This window comes from Clinocottus analis, unplaced genomic scaffold (genome assembly GCF_023055335.1).
Source record: "Clinocottus analis isolate CAN_PGR_092001 unplaced genomic scaffold, fCliAna1.0.p SCAF_11, whole genome shotgun sequence".
In the NCBI taxonomy this organism is placed as follows: domain Eukaryota; kingdom Metazoa; phylum Chordata; class Actinopteri; order Perciformes; family Cottidae; genus Clinocottus; species Clinocottus analis.
This window is the reverse complement of record NW_027175832.1, coordinates 6,853,755-6,867,849: the sequence shown is the minus strand read 5'-3', so window position 1 is coordinate 6,867,849 and position 14,095 is coordinate 6,853,755. Positions and strand designations below refer to the sequence as shown.

General features: G+C 41.3%; 1 protein-coding gene across 3 annotated transcripts in view; it reads right to left on the bottom strand.

Annotated features, from left to right (window-relative positions):
• Nucleotides 1-5,781: 5,781 nt before the first annotated feature.
• The window catches only part of LOC137801816 (retinal-specific phospholipid-transporting ATPase ABCA4-like), a 32,066-nt gene continuing 23,752 nt past the window's right edge, over nucleotides 5,782-14,095 (bottom strand). For all 3 annotated transcript variants that reach the window (XM_068599218.1, XM_068599199.1, XM_068599208.1), the window contains 16 exons: nucleotides 13,948-14,022; nucleotides 13,476-13,645; nucleotides 12,993-13,170; nucleotides 12,673-12,788; nucleotides 12,200-12,347; nucleotides 11,016-11,139; nucleotides 10,531-10,660; nucleotides 10,214-10,334; nucleotides 9,694-9,756; nucleotides 9,191-9,297; nucleotides 8,553-8,694; nucleotides 8,195-8,329; nucleotides 7,796-7,899; nucleotides 7,499-7,591; nucleotides 6,940-7,189; nucleotides 5,782-6,561 (listed from right to left, as the gene is read on the bottom strand). In XM_068599218.1, the coding sequence (XP_068455319.1) occupies nucleotides 6,445-6,561; nucleotides 6,940-7,189; nucleotides 7,499-7,591; nucleotides 7,796-7,899; nucleotides 8,195-8,329; nucleotides 8,553-8,694; nucleotides 9,191-9,297; nucleotides 9,694-9,756; nucleotides 10,214-10,334; nucleotides 10,531-10,660; nucleotides 11,016-11,139; nucleotides 12,200-12,347; nucleotides 12,673-12,788; nucleotides 12,993-13,170; nucleotides 13,476-13,645; nucleotides 13,948-14,022 (2,073 nt within the window). In that variant the 3' untranslated portion in view covers nucleotides 5,782-6,444. The remainder of the gene's footprint in view (nucleotides 6,562-6,939; nucleotides 7,190-7,498; nucleotides 7,592-7,795; nucleotides 7,900-8,194; nucleotides 8,330-8,552; nucleotides 8,695-9,190; nucleotides 9,298-9,693; nucleotides 9,757-10,213; nucleotides 10,335-10,530; nucleotides 10,661-11,015; nucleotides 11,140-12,199; nucleotides 12,348-12,672; nucleotides 12,789-12,992; nucleotides 13,171-13,475; nucleotides 13,646-13,947; nucleotides 14,023-14,095) is intronic.

Here is a 14,095-nt window from a genome sequence, read left to right as displayed (position 1 = left end):
GTTCTTTGATTTATCACGTTCTGTAATGCCAGGGCTGGACCCAAATACAGATAAGGAAGAGAAGGCAGCATGCAGGCACACTACAATGATTTAATGACAAGAAAAGCTTGCAGTCCAAAAATGCACTAGACTAGAACCAGAATATCAAAACACTCGGAGAAAATCTATCACAAGGGAAGAAAACGCAGGAAACACCACTAATAATGAGCGACAATAACACAGAAGAAACACAGACTAAAAACACAAGGAGAGTGAGGTCATTAGAAACAAGAGGAACATCAGATAATCCCAAAGATGGGAAAACACAAATGCAAGAAATTCAACAACTTGGGAGTGAACTTACAAAATAAAACAGGAAACAAACTAAACTAAATGAATAACACGTGGCAAAGAGCAACACAACAGAAAACACACAACCCAGAAAACCAAATCTCTAGAACGGATCAAATGAAAACAGAGAGACAGAAAAAATAAAAGATGATCATAGTATTTGCAAAAGTCCGACTGTTACAACTTACAGTAAAATACAACAATCAAGCTGGCACAGGTTTCCATGACAATCGTCTGCACAGCTGTTCTTTATTTCTCTGACGTGTATGAGACCAAAACAACCCTTTGCCTGTCACCCATTTTTCATAATCATGATCAATAGGCCAAGAATAGCAGTTGAAGGTGAGCCATGTCGATCAATCTTTCTCAATCATCTTTTCCTCCATTACCCCTGGGGGTCGATAGCACAGCCTTTAGACTTTAGAGGCAACAAAGTTATCCTCACTTCCCCCCTGGGAGTAACAGCATGGAGCGGAGGTGCTGCGAGGAAGCTAATGAATGTATTTGTCATATCTCTAATGGCTCACTATATCACCACAGCACCTTGGCTTGGAATTTATGGCAATCATGACTGCGGAAAAGTTAATGCATTCAGTTTCTTTTCTTTCTTTTTTTTTCTGATGAGACAGCTTCCAAGAACATTGAATGGAAGGAAGTTTGGGGTTTTTTTTCGGAGCCAAACTTGTGAAAACCTTGACAATGTGCCACGGTAAATGATAGCCTAAAAACACAGAGCTAGGAAGTTGGAATTCACACCGGCAAGTGTGCGAGAACGGCAAAGTAATGATAAGTCAACTGTGCTATTGATTAGAAGTGGCTTATTTTAGTCCCCGAGGCCCACGCGAGCCCACACACTCAGACCAACAATACCAGCCGATACTCTCAAGTTATGCTGAGATGTCGTTACTGATTACAACTCCGGAAAGTTTTTGATTTTATTTCACACATCTAAACCAGCAGCAGAACTTCATCTTCTTCCAGGAAGTCCCAAGTGACTTCATTTTTATCTCCAGTATGCACTCAAAATGCAAATGACCAAGTGTCTCGGATTCAGGCGAGTACAGAGCACAACCCAAGATGTCGAAGACAAGAATTCACAAGCGATACAGTATATTAATATTGATAAAGAAATTATAGTGAGTCCACAAATTGATATTTGGCACTATGATCAAAATCCCATCAAATTCCCAGGGGGCGTACACGTTATTCTTCGCTTGTTGATCAACTCCAGTGCGATTCCTGAAGTGTGAAAAAGCCAGCGGCAAATGTCTTTTATATGTTTTTGGAGTTTCAGGAGAACATTTTATGTAGCGTGAATAATGGTGTGTGGGTGTGAGAAGGGAGAGAAGGAAATATTTGTTCAAGATTTCTCTAGGGCGGCTCCTTCTGCTTCTGTGCCGACGAGAAGGCACCACGTACGAGGAGAGAAGATGCGGGCTGGCTGCACGGTTTTACTTTCTGCACTTTCACAGCGCGCTGATCAGCGATTCCTTCTACGAGCCCACGCGTCCTTCAGACTTCAAACACACCTGCTGAAGGTCAGGGGCGCAGCGAGTAGAGAACAGAGGGAGGCCTCTGCGGAGACGCCGTGCTTTGTTGACGCGAGACAAAAACCGAGGTATCTTCATAAACCTGCTGCCCTCAAGTGGTTGCTGCTGGGTCACAGGCAGGACAGAACCATCTTTACCAACAACGGAAAGCTTTGACGACAATCAGAGGGTTCTCCGAAAACACTACGGGATCAGGCAGGAAACAAAATGACGGCAATGCAGCTCCTTGACTGTCAGCCATGAACGTCCTTTGATGATTCGTGCTTTCTCAGGGAACACAGTCTGTACAGTGGAGACTTCCTCGACAGGCATGTCCCTCTCCAAGCTGATTCTACAACACTGTTGTCCTGTAAGGTTCACATGGCTCGTTGTAAAGATAAGTCCATCTTACATTCAGTCACCATACCTGTACGGTTGGTTTATTCACAAATAAAGAATGTGTTAAACTCGTTTCTTTCTACGCTGGTACCTTACTGGTTTCTGGCTTTGCAATGCAGGATAAGAAACAGAGGAAAAAAGGGAAAAGGAAAAGTATACTTTGCAGAACTGAGTGAACAAACGTTACAAACAAGCAAGTCCAAGGTGCTCCTCTCTATACCACTGACCACGGATAAAGCTGGAGTCATCTATGACCCTGATTAGTAACGTGATTGAATGCTGAATGTGTATTCAGTTTGTTCAATGCAATCAAGGCCTTCTTGTGCGTGTGAATCTCTATATATCCATCTATCTATATGTCTATAGATAGATAGATATTTCTCTTTCTCACTCTCTTACAGAACACACGTCAACCTCAATGCACAATTTCCCCCGTTTTGCAACTTTGTCTCTCGTCCAAAAACTTTATTCGTTGTGTGCTTTCTGCGTTTGAACACACACGTAACCTTTTTGGACTCCATCCCTCAAACCATGGCCCCAATTAAACGTATGACCCAAAATATCCGCTGCACTGGCTTACAGGGTAAAAATAATAATAATAAATTATAAAAGTATTAAATGATGTGACTTAGAAAAGAGTCCACCAACCCATCACCATCACAACAGCTTGAACATGTCTATGCAAACTAACAGAACAATTTATAATGTAGTCACTGCATGAAATACACTAATTCCTAATAATTCACATCATTGAACATTCATGAAACATTTAATATCATTGCAGCTTCCACCTAGCACCAACATTAACTCCCATTTAAACCTTGTACTGATCCCTCCAATTGTTCCTCCATTCTTTATGAAGCTGGATTTATAGGTCACTTTACAATCAGGAACCGTGTCTCGTGAACATTAAAGGTTACTCCAGCGGTTTATGTTTGTATTTCAATGGAGCAGACGGTGGTAAATGGGTTCAAGACCCTAAAACCTGAGATTGTATTCTTCCCATGATGCAACACGCTAGCATTTTTTCTTGTAAATCCTTTCCTGCAAAATAAATGTTTGCTTCTTTCAACTCCACATCCCCAAGCAACAACATTGCATTGTTTACCCAGGTTGAAAAGTACTCCTCGTGAATAGAACATGTAAAATTGATGTGCCACTCATTCCATCACATCAAAAGGCTGTTTGACGTCCTCTCTAGATGTTAAGTGATAAACCACGCACAACACCCAGAGTAAAATGGAGCCAGAAATCACTGTACTAAAAGTAAAACCATCCACTTAATACATAAATCAAAAGTGCACAAACAAGAAAGTAAATCGTGTGGGGCTGAGCTGCACCGTCAGGGAGGTCAGTGTAGAGTTGAATAAAAACAAACAAACAAATACTCATAAAAGATGCAGGTCACACAAATCAAATCAAATGTAGCCGTTAACAGAAAAAAGTAAAGTGACAACAATAACATTTCCATAAAATAAATGGCTGCTGTGTCTCCTCCCGACAGCACAGCACAAAACCCCACGAGCTAAAATGAAACATAAAAAGGCCCATGGAATTGGCTATTTTAAAAAGGACGCTGAAATGTAATATGCTTGGGAAAAACAGTGGGGTCTCAAAAAACAACAAAAAAAACAAAAAAGAGCTGGAGACGCATCTTATGGAGTCTTGAAATCCCTCTAAGTTGACGTCCCTCACCGAAACACAAAGACTGATAACAACATGTTTTATTACAGGCATTAATGTGGGTGAGTTCTCCATGAGCTGAACAATTAGCAGAAATCAATACTGTACTACATCATGTCTGTTACGTTCATACCTCACATTTAATACAGATTAAATGTGATGTACATGAAAGCGTTTTAGAACATTTAACTTGAAACCTAAAAGAACGAATCGAGGAAGAGAGGCAGATACAAGACAGTTTTATTCCGCAATCACTACCGGGAAGAATGGATTTAGCAATAAAACACAGTTGATCCAATAGTTAGCTGCATGTGTATTGATCTGAAGCCGGGCGTCATGGATGGATTGTGTGGGATAAGGAGGTGGAGGTACTATGGAGGGAGATGCTGAGGGTGAGCTGAGGCTGCGATGTTAATGAAGTCCGTGGTCCTGTCAAGTCCTTCAGGATCGGTTGTGTAGGGTGAACTCTTGCTTCTCTCTACATCAACATAACAGCAATATAGTTTGTCAGATTTGTCCCACACCTTGCATCACCCACGCTGACGCCTGCTGGTCTCCCCAAACCCCCCCGAGGAGTCACGCCTCACACTTTGACAACATGAACTATATCTGTCTGGATTCAGACTGAGAGCTTTGTTACAACAGAACCATCGTTCATATTCTTCCCCTCTGAACGCTTGCATCACTTGGGTTTTATTGTTATATTGATTAGCCACTTTCACACCAGGTGAGCCTGACCATGAAATCTGGAAACACTATTTTATTACCTGATTGATAACACGCCAGCAAAGGGGGAAAGAAACCAAATTCAACCAACATACTCGATGTACTCAGATTAACCACTAGTTTATAGCTTTGTATGGAGCCGTACATGCTGGCAAACATGTAATATAATGTGTGATTGATATTAACGAGTATATGCAGTGACTTCATGATTCAGCTCCACTCTCCATTAGTTTCCCAAGTATGCGATACTTCAATATCCCATAATTTTCACATGTCTTACTTTACAGCATTTAAGTGATTAAAGATTTGCTCACTTGTTATTTTTGTGTGTGTCATGCACACTTTATATTTGTGTTTCACCTCATCAAACCAGAACAGTGTTCATATTTCTGCACATTTACAATAATAATTCAATATTTTCTGATAACATGGCTACAACAGTGGGCTCCAAGTTAGCCCTTTCAGTATTCAGCAGTATAGTCACATTTCACAGCCTGTTACAGTGTGACTCATTTGCTCTCCCACAGCGGCACTATTCATGTTCATCAGCTTCATCCAGATGACCATATGGGCAGAGAGAGGAGCATGAGATCCACACCAGAGAATTCATTAGCAGCCCTGAATTGCACCCTGCCATCCTCCCTCTGTTTCTTTGAGGTGGCCAATGAGATTCAGGCTAGTGGGCTGCCCGAGGCAATGACACCATCACTTGCGGCAGGACAACAGTAATTGGACTGTGTGTCAGAAAAATACAGCTTGCGACAAGCCACTCAGCACAGTGGCGCCTCGGCCTCGCAGTAAAATCACCCCACTGGCCTGCAGTAGTTCTCTTAGCTTTTCATTGGAGCTTCAGTGAAATTATTTCCGGTCATGGGAGTGAAGAGCCATTAACTCTTCATCTCACTAAATGCAGGCTTTATGAGAAGCAAGGGAGGTATGAATTATTTGAGGAATATGTTCAAGAAATATACCGCACACATGCATTTTACATGAGGAAACTCTGGACGGTTTTATTTAAGAATGATGACGCAGTGACAATCAGCCCGACAAGAAGGTAAGATAGGGCGCATGTTTAAGTTTTATTTTGTCAGATACAAAATAATTCCTTCTTATCTACAGCTATATTTATATAAATCCACCCCCACACAAAAAAATTTGATCCTTCAAGAGGAATATTTTTGCACTATTTTGTACTGCCAACGTAGAACAACAGAACATGTCAATGTATGAAACAGAGCATACAAATAAATAGTAAATGTGTTTTGGAAAAAAACAGACAATCGATATTAAATGACTTTTGTTCATATATGTGTCACATAAAATTGATAGTGTGCGTTTATGTAAACATAAAAAAAAATACTGCTTCTAAGGTGCTTAAGTATTCATTATACAGAATATGTACAAAGTTTTACAAGCCAGTCCATCTAAGCTTTTTAAAAATATTTGTTTCATATTGAACATGAAAAAGCTGATGTTTCTGCATCAGTTTCTGCTGTTAACAAATAGGATTTCAAGTCAAGATAACATGTCAGACATACTTAGTTTTTACTAACAGTGTGGAAAATGAATTCCTGTTTGCAGCCAAAGGCTTGTAAAGTGTGTCTGTGGCTGGAAACATGAACTGTTCACTTTGGCAGGTCAACAGGCCAGACTCTAAAAATGAAATCCAGCCAATGAGTTATCAAAAGTGGCTTTAAATTGTGGATCGTAAAGCGTTATATCACTGCCATGCGTAGTAACACCTATACATCTGTTTCTTCACATTTACAGGACATTTTCATGTCTTCCTCTTCACTGGCGAGATCTTGATGTCTTTTCTTCCGCCTGCTGTTCGTCTGTGTAAAGTCATGTCTTCGCCCTCTCCTGCCTGTTGCTTGGCAAAGTTGACAAACACCTGCACAACAGACACACTAATTCAGTACATAAAATATACATGCAGAACTGCCTCAAGGCCAATTAGGATCCATATTAGCGCGAGCATAAGCACTGGCTATTCTTCCTGGGGTTCACACGCTAGAGCCACGTAAACACAACAACAAAAAACAGCTTAGCTCAATAAATTAACTATCAAGTATGGATGAGAAACTAAATTGTTATTCTTTTGAAAAACATTGAGCCAAACACAATAAATCACAACTGCTCAAGAATTCATAGCAAACTGCTCAGCTGGGATTTCTACTTCTCACAGAGTTTGAGATGCTATTTCTTACACCATCATTCATAGTAATAACGTTATCAGGACAAATGACAGGGAGAAGTGGTTCATAAGTACCTGGTCCAGTGTTGTCTGGGAAACGGAGTAGTCTTCAATGCTGAGTCTCTCTTTGTTGGCCACCACCAGCTGAAATATCCTGGCGAGGGAGGAGGAGGCGATCTCGTACTGCAGCGTGTTGTAGTGCTTCTCCCTCTGGACGCAGCTGGGAAAGCTGCTCTCGATGAAGCTCTCCACAGGCTCCAGGTCCGGGGACACGCCCGCTTTAGCTGCCTTGATTTTCATGGTCACGACGTAGCCGTCACCAAATCTGGATCGAGGAAACACAGTGTGAAGATGTAAAACCACATTTGTGAATACGTTTCATTCTCTGATAGCTTTCTTCTACTTCTGTTCTACTTTTTTTTCTATCACTATCCACAACTTGTACTGGGTGTATCTATCCAACAAAGTTATTGTGCAGCTCCATATTGTTCGTATTTTCAAAGTCTGAATGTAATCTTTTTTTAAGTATTAAGGCTCAGAAAAGTTCCATTATTGAATAATACAGTTATTGCTTCCATGTTTTCTGCACCATGATACAGAGAAACCTTTATTTATAACGTATCAAACCTCTTACTTGTATTTGAGATTCTGGATGGTGCCCAGACACTTGAAAGTCCCATTGACCATGATGGCTAGTCGAGTGCAGAGGGCCTCACACTCCTCCATACTGGTGGAAAACAAACATAATCCGTCTTCATTTTTACGACTGCTATTTCATATTCATGAACAATGAATGGGACCATGGTAGAATTAAGCAAATGCCAATTTAGTCAAGATTTCATCAAAAGCTTTTGGCCGAAGCGTCAACACAGTTTGGTCAGCTGTCGCAGCAGATGTGTGCGTGGATTCGTTTCGTTATGGGATGTCGAACCTGTGTGACGTTAGCACCACGGCCCGGCCGTCCTGGATGACGCTCATGATGGCGTTCCACAGGAAGCGTCGCGAATGGGGGTCCATCCCTGTCGTGGGCTCATCCTAAACACACACAGTCGACACAGACAACCAACTTGACTTTCTGAGCACATAATTCCATACGAACAGAGACCAAATCCTTATCTCTCTCAGCATATGGCAAAGATCTCAGATTGATGCCAGTTTGAATTGAACTGCGCGGTTGTCTGCCAATGTATAAAACATGTGAGGCCAGGCTTGACCGAACCCATATGGCTTCCCATCTGGATCCATAGACCATTTCATTGATGAATCCCTGCATAAAGCCCAGAACCCCCAAACAATGGGCTCATGCGCTCCCCATCATTGGCTAACTCACCAGCAGCACCAGCGCCGGGCAACCAATCATTGCGATAGCTGTGGAGAGTTTGCGCTTGTTGCCTCCGCTGTATGTTCCTGCACAGCTGCCGGCATACTCCGACAGACCCAGCTTCCGGATGCCCCACTCGGCCACCTACGAGGAGGGAGGGGAAGAATGCATTTGGTGGACGCGTTCATCCACATGCCATTTTTAGACTGGGCGACCCTTACTGTTAACTGAGCCATTCACAGCAAGAACAATAAAGCAAAGTAAAAGTGACAAATCCAACTGTCGATAACAGAGCAACAATACAGAGACAATGTAGAAAACAAAATGGACAAACCAGATGTAAAGCTCTCTGTGTGGTCCTACTCACTCTGGGGATCTCTGACTCAGGCACCCCTCTGAGACGAGCGTAGAGGTACAGATGCTCCCGTCCGGTGAGCAGCTCATCGATGGCATCAAACTGAGGGCAGTAACCCATATTCTGGTGCACGTCCAGAATATCGGTCAGGATGCTACAAAACAGGACACAAGGTGCCGCTTGTCGCAGTGAGCCGATAGAGCAAATAACGTGGAGAGAAAACATTTAGAACTGAGAGAAAGCTCAAACAAACAAAAAAAGGGCAAAAAGACATCATTTTTTATTTATGGATGTAATGGTCACTTTTGTTGTTATAAATAGCCACCATTTAATTCAAGGTCAATGATTCCCAACCTGGAGTCCCTCAATATATCTGTAGAATCACAAGAAATGAAAAAGCTAAATAATAATGAATATATAATGCTAGGTTAAGCCCGGGTTCCTATAGTAATAAGACTACTAACTACCACACGTGTTGGTTTAGAGTCAGATGCAGTCATCAAACAGAATCATGTCAGATTGACCTTCCCGTGTTCAAACTTTCTAAATCAATGGACCGTTTCCTGGAGCTGCGTGCAGGCTAAACCGAGAGCAAAGTTTTGTGAGCACAGTTTGTGTGATATCGACCGGAGACATTTCTCTTTATGTACCTGTAACCGGCCACGGTGGCCTCGCCGGAGCTGACATCACTGTCACCCGTCAGCATCTTGAAGGTCGTCGTCTTTCCAGCTCCATTAACTCCCAAGAGACCAAAGCACTAACGACATAAAAGACAATCAGGGCCTTGATGCGAGGACACATTCTGCTGAAATACTGACAATAAAGTGCTGAAATACACTCACTATTAGTATGCTGATATCCTTTTGAAACATAAATATTACATTTGGCCTCATTTTTATGTAATTTTCTTTTACTTTACATGTATGTATTAATTAAGAACATTTGAGCAGAAATATAACAAACACCAGTGACACGGTGAATCTACTTCATTATGGTGGCTAATGATCTGCATACATTCTGCGTCTCTATCTGCGTCTTCATCCGTACTCAGGTTAGGTCAACAAACTCAAAAAAGAGAAAACTGGAGTAACATAAATAAATAAATAGTAGTAAAAATAGTAACTTTCAATATGGATGTACTCCATGACTTTACCTCCCCTGCGGGGACGCCCACACATATTCGGTCCACAGCTGCCCTCTTCCTGCCCACATACGTCTGTGCACAGAAGGCATGGAAACAATTATAACTGACTCCATTTCTGTGGTATTTTTTTTTTTTTGACCAACAGAAAAGAATATGAGGTAAAAACAATACAAGATGTTACAAGTTTCAACAGCAATAATCTGCTTGCATATGTTGTTTTTAGCATGTGAGAATTATGTTTGAATTTTGCTGTTTGAAGTATGAACAGTATTGGAATAGGAGAGGTCACATCTTCTATTCCATTTTGTAATTTAAAAAACAAAAATGTTTACCATGACAGTAACTTCGAGAACTGCAATATCTCTCACCCAATATTTGAAAAGAATGCCTTTCAAACCAATAACAACAAATTCAGCCACTACTACAAGCCGACATGTCGTTGGTTGAAGGTTGAGAATCCAATTAGAGGGATGTCAATCCAACAAACATGTTTGAGCCTGTGCCTCTTTCTTATTTTTATTATTTTTACCTTAGAAAGGTCTCTGATCTGCAGGATGTCTGTCTTGCTCCCTCCATTATAAATTCTCTGTCTCTCTGCTGCCACGTCATCATCCTCATCTCGTACCGAAGTCTGCTTGTAGTCTGATAACCTGAAGGGTGCAAGAAAATCCTCTGTGGAGAAGCATCTGGTGCCAGACTTTTATCTGTTCAAAAGGTACGCATGAGATCTGACCCTCGTGTAAGAATGTTCTTGTTTACACTTGTATGGAAAGGTCACGACTTTGGTGGAAAAGGTTGAGATGCTGTGGAGGAACACTTGTATGGTCTGTATGGGCGGCCACTCACCAGTGATTCAAGAAGAACCGGTACTGGATCAGTACAGTGAGAGTAAAGTAGACAAAGCCTTCCACGGCCATGAAAGCAATATATTTCCCGATAAAGTCCCACCGGAAAGGGTCCTGTATGTACTCTTCACCTGAAAGTATAAATATGGCGGCAATGATCCCTTTGTTCAGTACAAAGTGAGTATTTGTTACGCAAAAATAGTTTGACGCTCACAAATCTGACATAACTAAGAAGTGGCTGGACACAACTATCTACAGTGTGAGAGTATCAACAGCTTGAACTCTGATAACCAAAAAAAGGTACACATTTGTCCAATTTCAAAAACATCTATATGCAAAATGTATTATTCTCCCAAAAGGGGTTGTCACCTATTAAAAGAACAATAATTCAAATAACAGGATTTGATTATATTGTTTGAAATGTGTTCAGTGGGGGGAATTGTGCGACATATCTTAAAATAATAATAAAGCTAAAACAGCACTTACCAAATCTGGCATAGACGTCAGTCACAGCCTGGCTCATGGCCATGTCGATCAGGCCTCGCCCCAGGCAGAAGTGAGGGAGGACCAGCAGACCTTTCTTCAGCCACTCATTGAACATCAGCAAAGACTGGCAAAACACACAAACACATTTAATACACATTTCACCAGAGTGCAGGTGTGATACCGTCTGCAGTACACACGAATATTCAGCTAAATTGGGTCAACCAGTTTTTGTAAATGAATTCCTTCTTACTAAATCATACAACAGTTGCATTATATCTTATGAAATGATCTTGATTGCCATATGTGACCTGGACAAATAAGGTTATCTAAATTACCACATTGTGAATTCTCCAATGAATGCACAAAAAAAACAAAAAATAACTACAAAATATTCTGATTTGTTCATGAATTATATATGAAGGATACAATTCCCAAACCAATAGTTATAGGAGTGAATATGGTTAGATGAGATGAGGTATTCCTTTAGTAGTTTGTGATTTACTGGCAGTGACGAAGAAGCTAAGTTTGGACTCCTGGAAACATCAACATAACAAACATATGGGTCATGCCACCTCCAGTGGTTCTCTCATTACTCCACCTGTTGAGGGATTTATTAATGAGAGCAGCGGAGTGGAAAGAACCATCTGGCAATAAGAACCGTCTCCGTGTTTCGACCCGTTACTCTGACAGCAGCAGCATCCATGTCAACTTCTGTTTCCTCCTGCTTCTCAGTTCTTTTCTCAACACACTTTCTGACGTGTTGCTACCCGGTATCCCGCTCTGCACACCTGTGACTCACCTTGTGCGTCTCCAGCGGCACCACATAATTAATCAGTCTTTGTGTACATATCTCTTCTTGTTGGCCTTTATTTTAATTGTGTTGCCTCTGGCAGTCTGCTTTTACATTAAACTGATGCTGTTCCAAACTATCATACATGTTTTCTGCTCTCCAGAACCTTTGAGAACATTAGCCTATTCTTACAGCAGCCGTTTTTACATGTCACAGCACGGTAAACACAGATGTGTGTTTATAATTTACACCTGTGTTTACCCCGAAATTGATGCGCAAAAATGGCTGCTGTGACAATGGCCTGCTGAAGTTATGAACAGAGATTAATTGTCTTAACTAAGCGTTGAAAGGTGAGTTTCTTTCTTTCAATATGTTCTAGTCTATACGTCCTCACCCGATTGTTTTCAAAAAGCTCCAGGATGAAGGTGATGGCGCTGCTGTTGATGCCGATGAAGAGGTTGATGCAGGACAGCGACACATACGCAGTGCTTGGGATGCTGAATATGTAGGACATGGGGTACATCAGGGGCGTCACCGACCACCTATGAGGCAGAGAAAAGAAACATTTCAAGAGCCATTTCAGCCATAAAAATAATGATCTGGCTCCTGCTTTTTTTTTTTACCTCCCTTTCATGTCATTTATGCATTTGTATCAGTCTCACTATAAATGTCCTTGCTGTTGAATCAGGCTGTTTTTCAGGTCCTCTTTGAGGTGAGATATCCTAATGAGACCCACTGGGTGCTCTCACACGATAACACTAACTCACCTGCACAATCTGCGTTTCCTTTTTATGATCTTTGTATTATTATCATTTGTATGTTTGGAGAAAAAGAAACTGAACTATAGTAAACTAAGCAAAGTCTTACCCGTATAGTAGAAGCAGAGCTATTAGTGCTGGCAGGTTGGATGGTGATGTATAGCACTTTTTGTTAAAAGCCATGAAAATGCCAACCACCATTGCGGTGCTGAGAGCGTAGTTGAGCTGAGGAGGAAATAAAGCATTCCCACAATAAGAAAATGAACACAAACATTTCAGTTCGCTCAAAGGAACAATCCACACGATCTATCTTAGGAGTTTATGTCCACAATCTAGGTATGTAAACACTCTTTTTAAAATGATTTGATGAAGTTCAACATGAAGAGGATGCTTTACAGTTGGTATTAAGTGCAACCCTGCTTGACTTACCATGTCCCAGAAGAAATTGGCCACCCAGTAAACTAGAGGGCTAACCCCACTGACAAACTGCAGGTGCTTGGACTTGGTCACACGCTCCTGGATGAGGTAGAGGACGAAGCTCGCAGGGATGAAGGACATGGCGAATATAACGCAGATAGCCACCACAGCATCCACTGAAGTGGTCAACCTGAGGGATGAAGCAGGGAAAGTGTGTACCGTACATTCTGGTAAGGGAATGTATAGTTTATGGCAAATGTAATCATTTTCTCAAAGAAAAGGTTAATGTCAACTTGTTTCTAATAATTATCCAGATTTATTTAAAAGGTCAGAGTAAGAGCTCAGAGTTGTAGCTGCTCAAAATAATAATAATATATCATTTATTTTTATATGCATAAAAAATGTTTCATGTGAATGTCTTTATGCACATATCATTTCTAAGAATGGTATTTTTTTGTATGCACAAAAACAAAAGGAGAAAAGAGCGACACTCACACTGTGACTTCGGAAAGCTGCTCTTTGGTGAGGTTCAGGGGGTGGTTGATGGCGGTGATGCCAAACTCCACAGGTTTGGCTGATGGAGGGAGGAAGGCCCGCAGAATGGCGTTATTGCCCACGTTCATGAAGGCCACCATGGCGTGCCAGCCTTTGTTGTTATACCAGACCTGACAGAGGAGAACAGAGTTAACTGAACGCAACCTTCTGTGATCATTACAGTTCGTCTACAATATAGGAGCTTGCAAGAACGACCTTCCAAGTATATCAAACTTTTCTTTGAATAGAAAGCAATGGTATAAAAGCCAGCATATACAGCCAGTCCGTCAACGTCCTTGTGATATGACAGACATTTTAAATTGTAATACAAAAGCAAAGCACCGGAGGTAGATGTCACACCAGCGAGTGTTTGCACTTAATTTATACCACTTGCTGGTTTGCTATTTGCAGAAAGCCTCACTCCCCCACATACCTTTACATTGAATTCACTCTCCATGTATCGTAAGAAAGGACCGGTCTCCCTCAGTGCAAGTTTGGAATAGTAACCCTGGGAAAAGACAATGTTCATTATGAACGGGACGTTACACGAACTCACGAATGAACCAAAAAAAACAAAAAAC